At 37.9% G+C, this 13,567-nt stretch overlaps 1 protein-coding gene across 1 annotated transcript; it reads right to left on the bottom strand.

The window, feature by feature from the left end:
* Positions 1-2,592: 2,592 nt before the first annotated feature.
* On the bottom strand, positions 2,593-5,063 carry LOC130941968 (guanosine deaminase-like). Its single transcript, XM_057870631.1, has 5 exons — positions 4,807-5,063; positions 4,350-4,409; positions 3,749-3,939; positions 3,081-3,185; positions 2,593-2,981 (listed from the first exon to the last, which is right to left on the bottom strand). The coding sequence occupies exons 1-5, from the start codon at positions 4,820-4,822 to the stop codon at positions 2,793-2,795; spliced, it is 561 nt and encodes a 186-aa protein (XP_057726614.1). The 5' UTR covers positions 4,823-5,063; the 3' UTR covers positions 2,593-2,792.
* Positions 5,064-13,567: the final 8,504 nt, after the last annotated feature.

The following is a 13,567-nucleotide window of genomic DNA, read 5'->3' as shown; positions in this document are numbered from 1 at the left end:
CGAAGGTCTTTATGACTATATATAGCTTTAAGCGATTTTTAGGGGGTGAATGCGGTCGAATCAAATTGGATATGATCAAAATTTCGATCTGATTCACATTAAAATTATCGGATTCAATATCTGTAATTTTTAAGATTAGATCCGATTTACACATGTGTGGATTGAATCGGATTTCGGATACATTCGTAAAATATATAAATATTTTAAAATACTTATTTTTATTTAAAAAATATCAATAAGATATTATTTTTCTACTCTTTTAAATATGTTTATTCTTAAAATATTATTAAACATACTTTTCTTAAATAATAAAAATAAAATAATACAACATATATAATAATTATTAGTTGAAATAAAACATAAAAAGAATATTTATTTATTTATTTATTTATTTTTGTGGATTAAAAAAATATGCAGATACCTACATAAAATTCGCAATCCGATCCGATAACCCTGCTTTCAAATCGAATTCAGATAAATACCGCGGATATGCGGATTAAATCCGATCTATAAACACCCCTATATTTTTTAACTTAAAGTTTATATATATATTCTCAATGATACTCTTTGCAACCAAATTTTAATTAATTAATGCTATTGGCTAAAAAATGCTTAAGCTTCTAATTTAAGAGTATGTTGTGGATTCGAATCTCTAATCCTTATTTAAATAAACAAGTAAATCGATAACACGACTAATCAAATTAGTACAGTAGGTCGTATTACTATCACTATATATGTATGTGTGTCTTTCTAAATAAGAATGACATGTTTCCAAAGGTTAAATATTATTTTTGTATTTGATACTATGTATGTGTTAAACCTTAGCTTGTTGATACTTACTTAGGAATATATAGTAGAAGTTATGGAGTCTCCCTTTGTTCACGGCACTGTTATGTAATGTAGTGGAGGAGAAAAAGAAAAAGAAAAGAAGTGTGTCGTGTCGTCTTCGAGAGGGAATTAAAGCTAAGAGACAATGAAAGAAAGCAGAAAATCAAAATGATGGTCCAAAGTTGCAACTTTCAACTAGAGAGGACCATAATGCAAATAGCCATTTACTTGTAGCATGCGGCATTGCCTTATTTTTCAAAAGACTTACGTTTACTTTTGATTATGACATCAAATAAAAAACTAACCCTTCAACTTGGACTTACTTCAATGTCTATGTGTGCATGCAATCCAATCCAATGCAATGAAGAGATAGAAATTAGAATCTGGTAAAGGATATCGGCGCTGCCCTCCTTCACACTAAACCATTCCTTTGTTTCATTGACTCATTCTTCTTCTTCTTCTTCCTCTGTTCATGTGTGTGTTTGATTTTGATGTCATCTAGTTTGGTTTCGCGTTTTCTCCATTGCGTTGACTTGACAAGTAAATAATTTGTATAGCCGCAAATCACATTATCAAACGCAAAATACATACCCCCTATAATAATAATTACAAATCGATATTTGAAAATGCCAATGGGAAAACAAATTGGTGTGCTGGTGTTAGGCATAGATGCTATGAATCACAATAAAAAATGGAGAAATGATCGTTAAAACAAATAATAGGAGATTAGGAGGAAAGAGATGGAGCAAACACTCCTCAATGTCACCTATATATCTTGGATATATACAAAAAATCAATTAAGACCAAAGACTAATCCATCGGGCAGATTGAGCTCATCACTCGACTAACCCAAATTGATTACATAGTGACTGATTTAATAATTAATTTTTAATATACATACAGTATTTTTGTAATTACATTTGTTAGAAATAAAAGACTAACTATTTGTATATTATTGAGTATATTCAAGTTATCTGAAATGATACAATATAAAAAAGTATTTATAAGTATTAAGAGAATCATAATAATAAAGACGTAATATTTTATAATAAATATTCAGATATACTAAATAATTCTAATAAATGCTAATTGATCCTAATATATTCTAACAACATTGTACTTACTTTCTGAATTTTACAATCTCAGCTTATTCCTTTTCTTTTTTAAGAAATGAATAACTTCATGGGAAAAAGTTATTTGACTTGGTCGCATATCATCTTTTATTATTATTATTATTATTTTGTTACAAATCATATTTAGGTTTCCTTCTTTACTTTATAGTGAGATATGAATATGGTTTAGTCTTGTGAAAATTTTGCATGAATCCACGCCCATTTGTGTTGGAGTTTGCAGTGATCAAACTAGAGTAACTAGGAAAATTTCCAAAACACACTTTTAAAAGCCAAGAACAAAATCACAAAACTTTTAGTCTACCCAACCAGAAAAAAGATCACGTCTCATTTTTATGAACTAGAAGACTTGGACCTCCATTTAAGGGTTATGTAGCTTACCATGAATGCTCTCTATTCAAAAAACTATGTTAGGCCCATCAATAGTTTTGCCCCATAACCAAAAACAAGAAGCAAAACGGTTCCAAATGTCTGAGTGAAGAGTGTAACAGTAGCATATTCTTCAATCCAGCTAGCAAATACTCAAATAGTAAACCACATTATGAAAACCACTGGTCACGAAAATCATAAGGAACTAAAAGAAAATGTAGCCTTACATTTCAAGTTTCAATATCAGTGGTAATGGAGATGGCAATGAAGTAAAGAAATGCATTTGATATATCTTCCTGTGTGAAGATTAGTAGTACAACAGAAACAATCCCAATCCTAGCTTGTAAATTGTTACATCCCAAATGAAACCAATCTATTTATCAACAATTTCCATAATTTAAATGAAGCCAATCAATCCGGAATGGCCAATTTTCAATCAGATGTGATGAAATGAATTAAAAAGATCTAATACATTCGGAACTTTTCCTTCGTTTTCTCGAACACCTCTTCCGCGATCATGGCCTCGTTGCCATCAGCTCTTTTGATCTCCAGCTGTGCTTTCTGATAGAATCCGGTACCTCGCAATGCATCTGCGATAAAGTCATCGAACCCAATAGCGATTGCTGCTTCGGCCTTCGCTCCATAAACCAACCTCTGCTTGGAAAGAATACTACATTAGGATCTAAACAATATAGGACTGCATATAGAAAAGAAAAAAAAAATAGGAAAAGCATGTCACGCCAAGTTGCCAACCTTAATTCGAGAAAGGTGGATTGCACCGAAGCACATGGGGCAAGGTTCACAAGAAGCATATATTTCACAATCTGACAGTTCTATCTTCTTAAGCTTCTTACAAGCCTGTAAAATGAAAGCAATGCACTAATCAATTCAACCGAAACCAAAAGCATTTATCAATTTTTATGTTGACATTAATTACAAAAAAATTTTTGCCACATCTAAACCATTAAAAGAAAGATGTACACAGACTAATCAAACCAGTTTTTAGTCTCTTTTCTCAACATGTAAAAGGTTATCAAGTATCAACTATCCATTCCGATATCTTGAGTGAGATGGCAGGTATTGAATTTCTGTCTAGTGTCTACTCATTAACCTATTGTTCAACGGAACAAAACTACAAACATTTTTCTATATACCGAAGAACTAATAATTTTTCCAAACCAAAGTGCAACAACATGTAAATTGTGGAAAGAATGCTGCGTTCTCGACAATGTTGCAGCACATTCATCAGTGTCATCGTTTACGTACTAAAATTCAAATAGAGATCTAGGCATCTAGCTACTTTGTATTTGCTGAAAACATTGGATAACGGTGCCAACGCCAGATAACCATTGTGTTAGATATGTTTAGCAAATTATGCAATTTTCATACTGTATGAGGAAATCATTTGGATTTAATCTTACCTCCCTTATTGCTGTAACTTCTGCATGTGCGGTAGGGTCCGTATGACTAAGAACCATGTTGTGACAACTAGCTACTACTTCATCATTGCAAACTATAACAGCACCAAAAGGACCTCCATGTCCAGAATCTACTCCTTTGTATGCTTCTTCAACTGCTTTTCTTAGAAATTTATGGTCCCTATCCTGCACAGCTAATTAACCGAAAGCAACACCAGAACGAAACATCCAAATCAATGCCTTTTCTTTTCCAAAATCAAACCCCACATGTATGTAGCTTTTGAAACAATGGACATATCATTTGATTACTCAAGCCAAATAAGTACTCCCTCCATCTCAAACTATCAATTAATTTAGAAATTTGATACATTCAAAACTCAAGTGTAAGAAATCTTAATATAAATTGTATCAATTTATATTCAATTACCAATGTTTCAAATTCACAAAGTGACTATTATAGATCATAAATTCAAGTTTATAAACGGTTACCGAATGAAATGAAAAACACAGTTCAAACAGAGATGATAGATAGGACCTAATTGTCTCAATGAATCAAGAAGTCAACCCTGTACATTAAGATAGCTGAACTGTTAAGAAGCATTACCTTCTTGGTGACCAGCAAATGCAGAAGCTACTGAAACAGTTCCATCCTTAGTTTCTACAACTGAAACAATCAAGAACACAAACACAAATTAACAGAAAGCAAAACCATTCCTCTGCAAGTTCCTATTTTTTATAATAGCTCTATTATATACTTTAATCAATCACATCCAAATGCAATAAGGGGTCCACAGTTTGCAAATAAGACAAACAAAACAAACAATTGGCAATAATGCTCTACAGAACAATACAAAGAAAAAGCAACGAACTTTTTCCATGTTCATCAGACCCAGTACTTTAAAATTACAGGATCATACAAACCGATGAAAAGGGTAAGCGTGGAAAAATCCAGAATCACAGAATTGCCCAGAAAAATTGAAACTTGAAATCAGGGAAGCTCAAGAAATTGTGCTTGGAATAAAATCAGGAACCAGAAATGGGAGTTAAAGCGAGAATAATACCGTTAACTTCCTCCATGACCGCGTGGATGTAATCAAGGAAGAAAAGAAAGGGCTTTCGGAGAAAAAAAAAGGAGGAAAACAGAGAACGAAGATGTAAATTGAAAAATGAAAAGTTGTGATTGGTGAAAGATAACACGGTCCACGAAAACACACTGAATATGATCCTTCCGTAAATATATAGACAACAGGGAAACCCCAATTTCTGATTAAAAAAACCACAAATTGTTTCGAAATTAATTTAGTCAGACAGCAATTACTCTTACATCTGTAATCAATCATTTTTTTAAGTTACAAGTGGGTTTAATTGTTTAAATTTAATCCCCGGATTAATTTTTCAGTATACATATAAGAACGTTTATATTCAAAATTTGTCATGAACAAAAAAGTTTTGTACATATTAGTAAAAACAATTATTTATTTAAATTTATCATTTAAAAAAATTAAACGTATCAATTCGATTAGATAATTTTGTAAATTTTTTTGTACTATTACTATAATATATTTAATATAAGGATTTATGTTTCTAGATTAAGGATTTTATTAATTTTTCAAACATAAAAGAAGATACCTATTTTAAAATTGAAAAAGTAAATTTCACATTAACCATATATATATATTTTTTGGTGACTCACATTAACCATATATGCTAATAAGTAAATCTATTATAAACTAATAAAATTATTTTTCATGGAAGTATTCTCAATATTGAGTATGAAGACCTCCATTTTATTTTTTAGTTATGGAAAATATGGACATTGAAGTGATTAATACAGTGAAATTACTGTGAGCGTGGAGACTCATCCGAGGACTGGAGTTGCAGCTATGTCGATTGGCGAAGGTGAGATACAACAAGAGCACCATTTCTAGAGCTCTTGCTAATCAAGGGAAGCTCGAGAATCAAGAGGATAAATGCGCTAATCAGGATCTTCTTGATTTTGGTCCATAGATGATGGTAAGGTGACCAATAAGAAAGAAAAATAAAAGATATAATACGGACAATAAAAACATAGCTACCCCAAAATATTCTCATAATAATGGATAAAGAAATAAGGGAAACAAGAATCAGGACTTCAAAGGAGGATCTCGTTTTAATGTCTTGATAGAAGAAGGTGCATATACTATGTAGGAAATTTCTCAACGAAAGGTAGCCCTCTAACGGTCCCATGCAATCTGCTCCATGCCGAACCGCTGTACCGCCGGTTGTGATCGGAAGGAGAAACAGAGAGCAAGAGAGGAGAAAGCTAAGGGAGAAGAGAGAGATCGGAAGGGAGAAAGCTAAGGGCCACCGTCGCTGCTCCTCGCCGTTGCCACCGCCGCTCCTGCTCCTCGCCGCTCGCACTGTTACTCGCGTCCTTGCCGCTGCTCCATGACCCTTACCGCCCACCGCTGAACTGGATTTTTTGTAAAATTTGTTGTGGAATATCTGAATTTTTTGCTTGGTGATTTTGAATTTGTCGTGGAATATCTGAAATTGTTATGGAATTTGTTATGAATTTGCTGTGGAATATCTGAATGTCATGCTCTGTTAATGAATCTCTTCTTTTGATTTGGCTTGAATTTGGAATATTGTTGTTGCTGAATTTGTTGATTATTGTTCAAAGTGCATGTTGCTTGAATTTCTTTAAATATTTTGGTTTGTTTTTCACAATCTAAAGAATATGAAGAAGATGAAGAAGCAGAGCATAATCTGAAGAAGATGAAGAAGCAGAGCAAGAATAAAAGAGGAAGAATTTTAGTTTTGAATTTTGTTGATGGTTCTAAGTTTTGATTGTTCTAATTTTTTGAGTTCTGATTTTTCGAGTTCTGATTTTCTGAGTTCTGAGTTTTGATTTTCTGAGGTGGGGGTGGTCGTAGGTTCTGGTGTTGATGATGATGGTGGTGACTGGTGGTGGTGGTGGATTTTGTTTTGAGTTTTGTTATTCTTTTGATGATGATGACCATGATGATAATGGTGGTGGTGGTGGTGGTAGGTTCTTGTTCAGCTTGGACTTCTGGTTGATTTTGGGAGAAGTTCTGATGATGATGATGATGACTATGATGATACTGGTGGTGGTGGTGGTGAGTTCTAGTTTAGCGTAGGCTTTTGTTCTACTTCTGTTGAGTTTGGTTGATTTTGGGGTGAAGGGTATTTTCGTCCGAAGGACGATTTTAAAACAAACTGAAACCTTGGGAACCATTTTGTAGCGAAAAAAGGCCGATGATGAAATCGATTTTTGGCCTCTACGTTGGGGACCAAAATCATACTTAACCCTATTATCATCACTCAGGAGGTTATTCACTCTATGTGAAATAAAAAAGGGGTTAAAGAATGGATGGCTATCAAGTTCGATCTAGAAAAAATGTATGATAGATTGAATAGATTTTTATCAAGAACACCCTCGAGGACATTAGCATTCCCTTTTGCATCGCTAATCTCATCTGTACGTGTATTTCCTCAGCCAAGATGAATGTGCTTTAGAATGGGGAGGCTTTGTATGAATTTACTTCGTCAAGGAGAATTCGTCAAGGAGATCCTATTTCTTTGTATATCTTTGTCTTATGGATGGTGCGTCTTACTCAGCTTATCTCGGAAGTGGTTAGTCTTGGGTACTGAAAACCTATCAGACTCAATAAAGGTGGCCTCGATATCTCTCATCCTACTTCACAAATGATTTGATACTCTTTGTTAAAGCCAGTTTGGAGCATGCTCAGATTATTAAAAGAGTTCTTAGAGCTTTTTTGTGTAGTTCGAGTAAAAAAGTCAACAATGAGAAAACTAGAGTCTTCTTCTCTAATAATGTGGGGTATCATATGAGAGAGAAAATTAGCGAAGTCTTATAGTTCCAGAGAACAAATGATCTTGGACAGTACCTAGGAGTTCTTCTTCTTCACTATAGGTTCAAGCAGAGCACTAATAACAGAATTATATGTGTTCCGAGGGTTACCTGAAACTATAGGTCGATATCGGACGATATCTTCTGCGCTGGTCGAAACGGTTGTATCCGATTTGTTGAGCTTGATGGTGATATTGATTCCTTCGTCCCCGGAGGGTGGGGGTACCTGCAAGGGACTCCGATACTTAAGTTAGCAAGGGTATTAAGCAGGTATTGAGTAGAATCAGAGTATGAGTTATACCTGGGTGCTCTAGTGTATTTATACAATTTATAATGGTATGGAGTGAACTTTCTGGAGATAAGATATTTATCTTATCTTATCTTATCTTATCTTATCTTTGAGTGAGGTCATCTTATCTTCAAGGGAACCGCCGTTATCTCTATAGCTTGAACTGCCTTAGGATTTGGGTCGTGTTCCTCTGTTGGGCCCTTTTTGGGCTCTTCCTGGTGATTGGGCCGAGCTCTCTGAGAAGAAGTCGGATTGTCCTGACTTGAAGAGGTCGGTCGCTTTGTCTGTAGAACATCCCGGGTCGGACACCTTGACCCAGGGTATGAACAGTGCCCCTGCTCGAGCTCGACTTTTGCTTGGAGGTCGAGTTTTAGTTTTAGGACTTCGAACTTTCTTGGGTGAAGCCGAACTCGAGCATTTTGTCGATCTTGTCTTCGTAGAGTTCCTTTTTGAATGCGGAGCGTTTCTGTTTCGTTTCTTCTGAAAGCGCGCACTTTTGCATTTAGTGTTTTTGCCTTGGGAATGCGCGAGGGTTTTTAATGCCCCCATTAATTGGTTTTCGATGCCCCGTTTCTTTTGCTTCTTTTTTATTTTGAACTTTACACACAGAAACGGTTTTTTCTTCTCTTTGTAACTTCCCCTTTTCTTTCTCACTTCTGTTGCTATCTTCTGCCCCTTCACATTTTTTCTTTGTGACATTGCTTTGACGGTCGTAGGTGTTCTTCTTGCTTTCGACGGCAACTCTTGATCTCTTTCGTCTTCACTCTCCGCGCGCTTCTCCTTTTTTCAGGTTGGTTTGTCTTCTCTTTTTTGCTTGCTGTTCTGCTGTGTCGTGTTTGGTTTTGAAACTTTGATTTTGACTAAGTGCTTGTTGGGAAGCTTGGATTTTTACCGCGCCTTGTTTTGTTATTGTGATGTATGCTTCCATTTTTGTCTTTTCGTATGCTTCTGAGTGTATCTCCCTGGTTTGGCTCTTTAGGATTTTGTCTGCTATTTTGCTGATTTCTGAACTGTTATAGCCTTTTTTCTTTTGGTGGTTCGTATGATCTTCTTTGCGTTTGTTTTTCTTAGGAAGGGTTTCCGTTGAGACGCTGGCCTTGTAGATTTTCCTGAAAGTTTTATTCCCCGATTGCCTCCAAAGGATGCCCTTGGACCTTGGGTTGTGTTCAGGGGTTTTCCTTTTTATCTGTTATACTGTCGCTGGGTTGTGCTGTTCGAGTTGTTTTGATTTGATCTGGGATGTTTTTACCTTTTTCTGTAATCCAATCTTTTTCTTGTTTGTAGGACTAGTTGGCCATGTCTTCCCGAAAAAATATTATCGAGGCATCTCCTGTGGTTCCTGAAGGGATGTCCGATTGGCTGGACTCTCTTGTCTTGCTGTGTGTTTCTTTAGCTGATTCTAAGTTTTGTGTGATGCTTAGAATGCATCATCGTATCTATAGCAGTGAGGATCAGGAGAGCAATTACGAGTTAGTAGCACCTGATTCTGGTGATAGAGTTTGCTTCCCGATCCTGACCCAGGGGGAGCGTCCCTTCTTCTATACTTATGATTTCTTTTTTGGCCAAATGAATATCACCTTTCCTTTTACCTATTTTGAAACTGACCTACTGTGGTCTTGTAATGTAGCCCCTTTGCAGCTCCATCCGAATTCGTGGGATTTCATCAAGATTTTTCAGCTTGTTTGTCAAGAATTTGGTGTTACACCTTCTCAAACTCTTTTTCTGTATCTTTTTGTGTTGACCAAGCCTGGGACTACCAAGAAGAAGGCTTCTTGGATTTCTTTTAGGTCTGCCCAGGGGCACAAGGTTTTTCCATGTATGACGAATCTTTCCGGGATTTTAAGAACTACTTCTTTAAGGTCCGGGCTGTTGAAGGAGCCCGACCTTTCTTTCTGGATGAAAATAATGAGCGCTGCTTTCCCTTAGAGTGGCAGAGGAACGTAGTGGTATCCCGATATACTTGGGAGATGTTGAGCGAGGTCGAGCAGGCCTTTGTGAATGTTTTGGAGGATATTTGGGGGGAACCTCCTCATTTGGATACTAAAAAATCTTTGAGAGACCCGTCCCTCATTCGAACTGCTTTGGGTACTGCCTTGATATATTTTGTTTCTTGTTTTCTTCCTACTTTTCTCCCAGTGTGATAAATTGCTGTTTTTCATTTTTCAAAGATGGCCAAGAATAATGATACGATGAAGGCTTTCAAGAAGGCGAGGAAAGCTACTGCAGCTCAAAACATCTCGGCCCGGGCCGATGGGGAGGGAACTTCCCAAGCTCCTTCGAAGCCACCCGTGCTGAGCTCTCCTGGCCTGAGGAGAATGATCCCTACACCTCGGGTCCGCTTAGTGGATCCCCCTCAATCTTCTACTGCTGTTGTGGTTTCTTCTTCGGCCGCCCCTCCTCCAAAAAGACCTCTAACTGTTGAACCTTTCAATCTAGATGCCCCGGATTTTGATCCTATTGGTTTTGTGGACCAGCAGATCGCTCCCTATGGTGCTCTTTCAATGGATGATGTTTCTCTCCTTCATCACTTGGATTTTATAACTCGGAGTAGTGTTAAGATGGCTCATATGGGAGCTACTTTGTATCGCACTGCACAAAATCTGCCTCTACATGCTACCAAAGCTTTTATGGAGGAAGCTAAGCAAGAATTTGATCAGATGAAGGGTCTAAAGGAGGAGTTTGAAGCGGAGGTGACTAAACTGAAGAAGGAGCTGGAGGGGGAGAAGGCCAGCTCTCTTGCCCTGGCGGCCTCTGTGCGATTGGCTGAAGATGTGGCTTTGAAGCACAAAGAAAGCTACGTCACGTCCTACCGAGAAGTGATGCGTCTTCGAGAGGAGCTCGAGTCGGTCCAGGTTGATTATTTCGAGCTCCAGGGTCATCTTGTAGGCAGCGTAATTGTTGCTTATGAGAACCTGAGGGAGCAGGTTCAGGTTATCGCTCCGGGAGCTGATCTTGCTCTATTTAGTTTGGATAATGTTGTGAAGGATGGCAAGATTGTTCCCGAGGACCTTGATGATGATGACGATGTTAAACCCCCCTCTGAGCCTACTGCTAAAGCTTCTGTCGTGTCGGCTTCTTCAGCTCCTGCTTGTTCTATGGCCGATCCTGAATGCCAGATTTTGAATCGGGATGACGGGACAGTAGACGCAGTGCCTCTCCAGACTCGCCCTCATTCACCATGTGCTGATGCTGCCGAGAAGCCCTCGGGTGCCTGATTTGACTTCTGTAACTATCTTGTGTAGATAGCCCAGTTTGTGGGCGTTTAAACTCTTTATTTTTTGCCACCTTTTTAGTTGTAGGTTTGAGCAACTTTATTTTGGTAAACAAAATAGCTTTCCGGCTTTGTGGGCTGAATTTGTCAGCCTCTGATGTTGGCTTATTTTTATGACTTATATCATATCTGTTTGCGCTTATCTTGGTGTTTTCGTAGTCTTTTGAGAGTGTCGGCCTGACTCCTTTGCTTGACGCCACTTTCAACAGTGTTTTCTTACCGAGTTTGCCGATTTCCTCAATTTGGGTTTTGCCCGTGTTGTTTATATGTAGCTTTTCCTCTTAAGATATCGTCTAGGAGTAGCTTTATTGTGTCGGATCCTATCGAGCTACTTGGTAATCCTCTTTCTTGGACCTGGTTCAGGTCTTTTTCAGGGATTACCTTTTGTAGCTTTGTAGCTTTATATTTTTGGGCCGACTTTCACCACGTCGGGCCCTGTCGAGTTACTTGGTAATCCTCTTTCTTGGACTTTGTTCAGGTCTCTTTCAGGGATTACCTTTGTAACTTTTGTAGCTTTATATTTTTGGGCCGACTTTCACCACGTCGGGCCTTGTCGAGTTACTTGGTAATCCTCTTTCTTGGACTTTGTTCATGTCTCTTTCAGGGATTACCTTTGTAACTTATCTTTTTGGGCCGACTTCGTCATGTTGAGCCCTGTCGAGTTACTTGATAATCCTCTTTTTTGGACCTTGTTTAGGTCTCTTTCAGGGATTATCTTTGTAACTTTATCTTTCTGGGCCGACTTCGTCACATCGGGCCCTGTCAAGTTACTTGATAATTCTCTTTTTTGGACCTTGTTTAGGTCTCTTTCAGGGATTATCTTTGTAACTTTATCTTTCTGGGCTGACTTCGTCACGTCGGGCCCTGTCGAGTTACTTGATAATCCTCTTTCTTGGACCTTGTTTAGGTCTCTTTCAGGGATTATCTTTGTAACTTTTTGTAGGAGTCCGACTTCATCATGTCGGGCTCTTCGAAGTTATAGTAATCCTCTTTTATAGGGTTGGCCAGACCTCTTTCTAGGGCTTTACTTATAACTTGGGTTGTTGTGGCTGATCCGACTTTTTGTGTCGGCCAGTCTTTAAGTTATTTTATAGCAATCCATTTTATTAGGACCTCGTCAGGTCCTTTCTATGGATCACTTTCTATAACTTCTTGCATTATTCTATTTTCATCTCTGCCGATTTTGTAAAATTTGGGTTTTAACCCTCGTTTTTATCGTGATCGCACAGTGAATTTGGTTTTCACTTTTTGTCGATCTGTAGCTTTATAATTGGACGATGAATGTTTTCAGAATAATACGACTTGAGCATTTGTAGAGAATCTGAACAAATTTTATTAAAAAAGAATGCAAATATACATGAGGAGTTAATTTCCTAAGTCGGGTGATTTGTAGGTCTTGGCTGGGGGCCTCATTAAAAAACCTTTTTTAGGAAAAAGAGTGTGCTTTGTCCTAGATCTTTTATCATCCCTAGCTATAGTACCTTCTTAGGTTGCAGGCGTGCCATGACCTAGGAAGCTTTCGCCCGTCGATTTCGGAAAGCCTGTAGTAGCCTTTTCCCAGCACTTCTATGACTCGGAAGGGTCCTTTCCAGTTTGCTGCCAGCTTTACTTCTCCAGGTCAAGTTGTTCCTATGTCGTTTCGAATTAGGATGAGGTCGTTTTCAGCAAAGGCCCGCTGTATTACTTTTCGGTTTTATCTGGAGGCCATTCGTCGTTTTAGCACCTACTCCCTTATCCAAGCTCTTTCTCGGATTTTCGAAAGTAAGTCGAGCTCTTCCCTTTGAAGTTGGAAATTGGCTTTCTCACTAAAGTGGATCACTCTGGGTGACCCTTCTTCGACCTCTACTGGGATCATCGCCTCCATTCCATATGCTAATCGGAAGGGTGATTCCTTTGTAGTGGAATATGGCGTCGTTCGATATGCCCATAGAACCTGTGGGAGTTCCTCAGCCCAGGCTCCCTTTGCATCCTATAATGTCTGTTTTAACCCTGCTAATATGACTTTGTTAGCAGCTTCAGCTTGCCCATTGGCTTGAGAGTGCTCAACAGAGGTGAATTGTTGTTTTATATTCAGGTCGGCCGTTAGTTTTCTGAAGCCTGCGTCTGTGAACTGGGTACCATTGTCTGTAGTGATGGAGTATGGAACTCCGAACCTTGTGATGATGTTTCTATATAGGAATTTTTGACTTCTTTGAGCTGTGGCATTGGCTAGGGGTTCTGTCTCGATCTATTTTGTGAAGTAGTCTATTCCTACTATGAGGAATTTAACTTGTCCTAATCTTTGAGGAAAATGTCCGAGGAGATCGAGCCCCCATTTTGCGAATGGCCAAGGAGAGGTTATGCTGATAAGTTCTTCTGGCGGGGCGGTGTGAAAGTTGGCATGTTTCT

Source organism: Arachis stenosperma, chromosome 1, assembly GCF_014773155.1.
Source record: "Arachis stenosperma cultivar V10309 chromosome 1, arast.V10309.gnm1.PFL2, whole genome shotgun sequence".
NCBI classification, from domain to species: Eukaryota; Viridiplantae; Streptophyta; class Magnoliopsida; order Fabales; family Fabaceae; genus Arachis; species Arachis stenosperma.
Note: the sequence above shows the minus strand (reverse complement) of the source record. Positions and strands in the feature narration are given on the sequence as shown.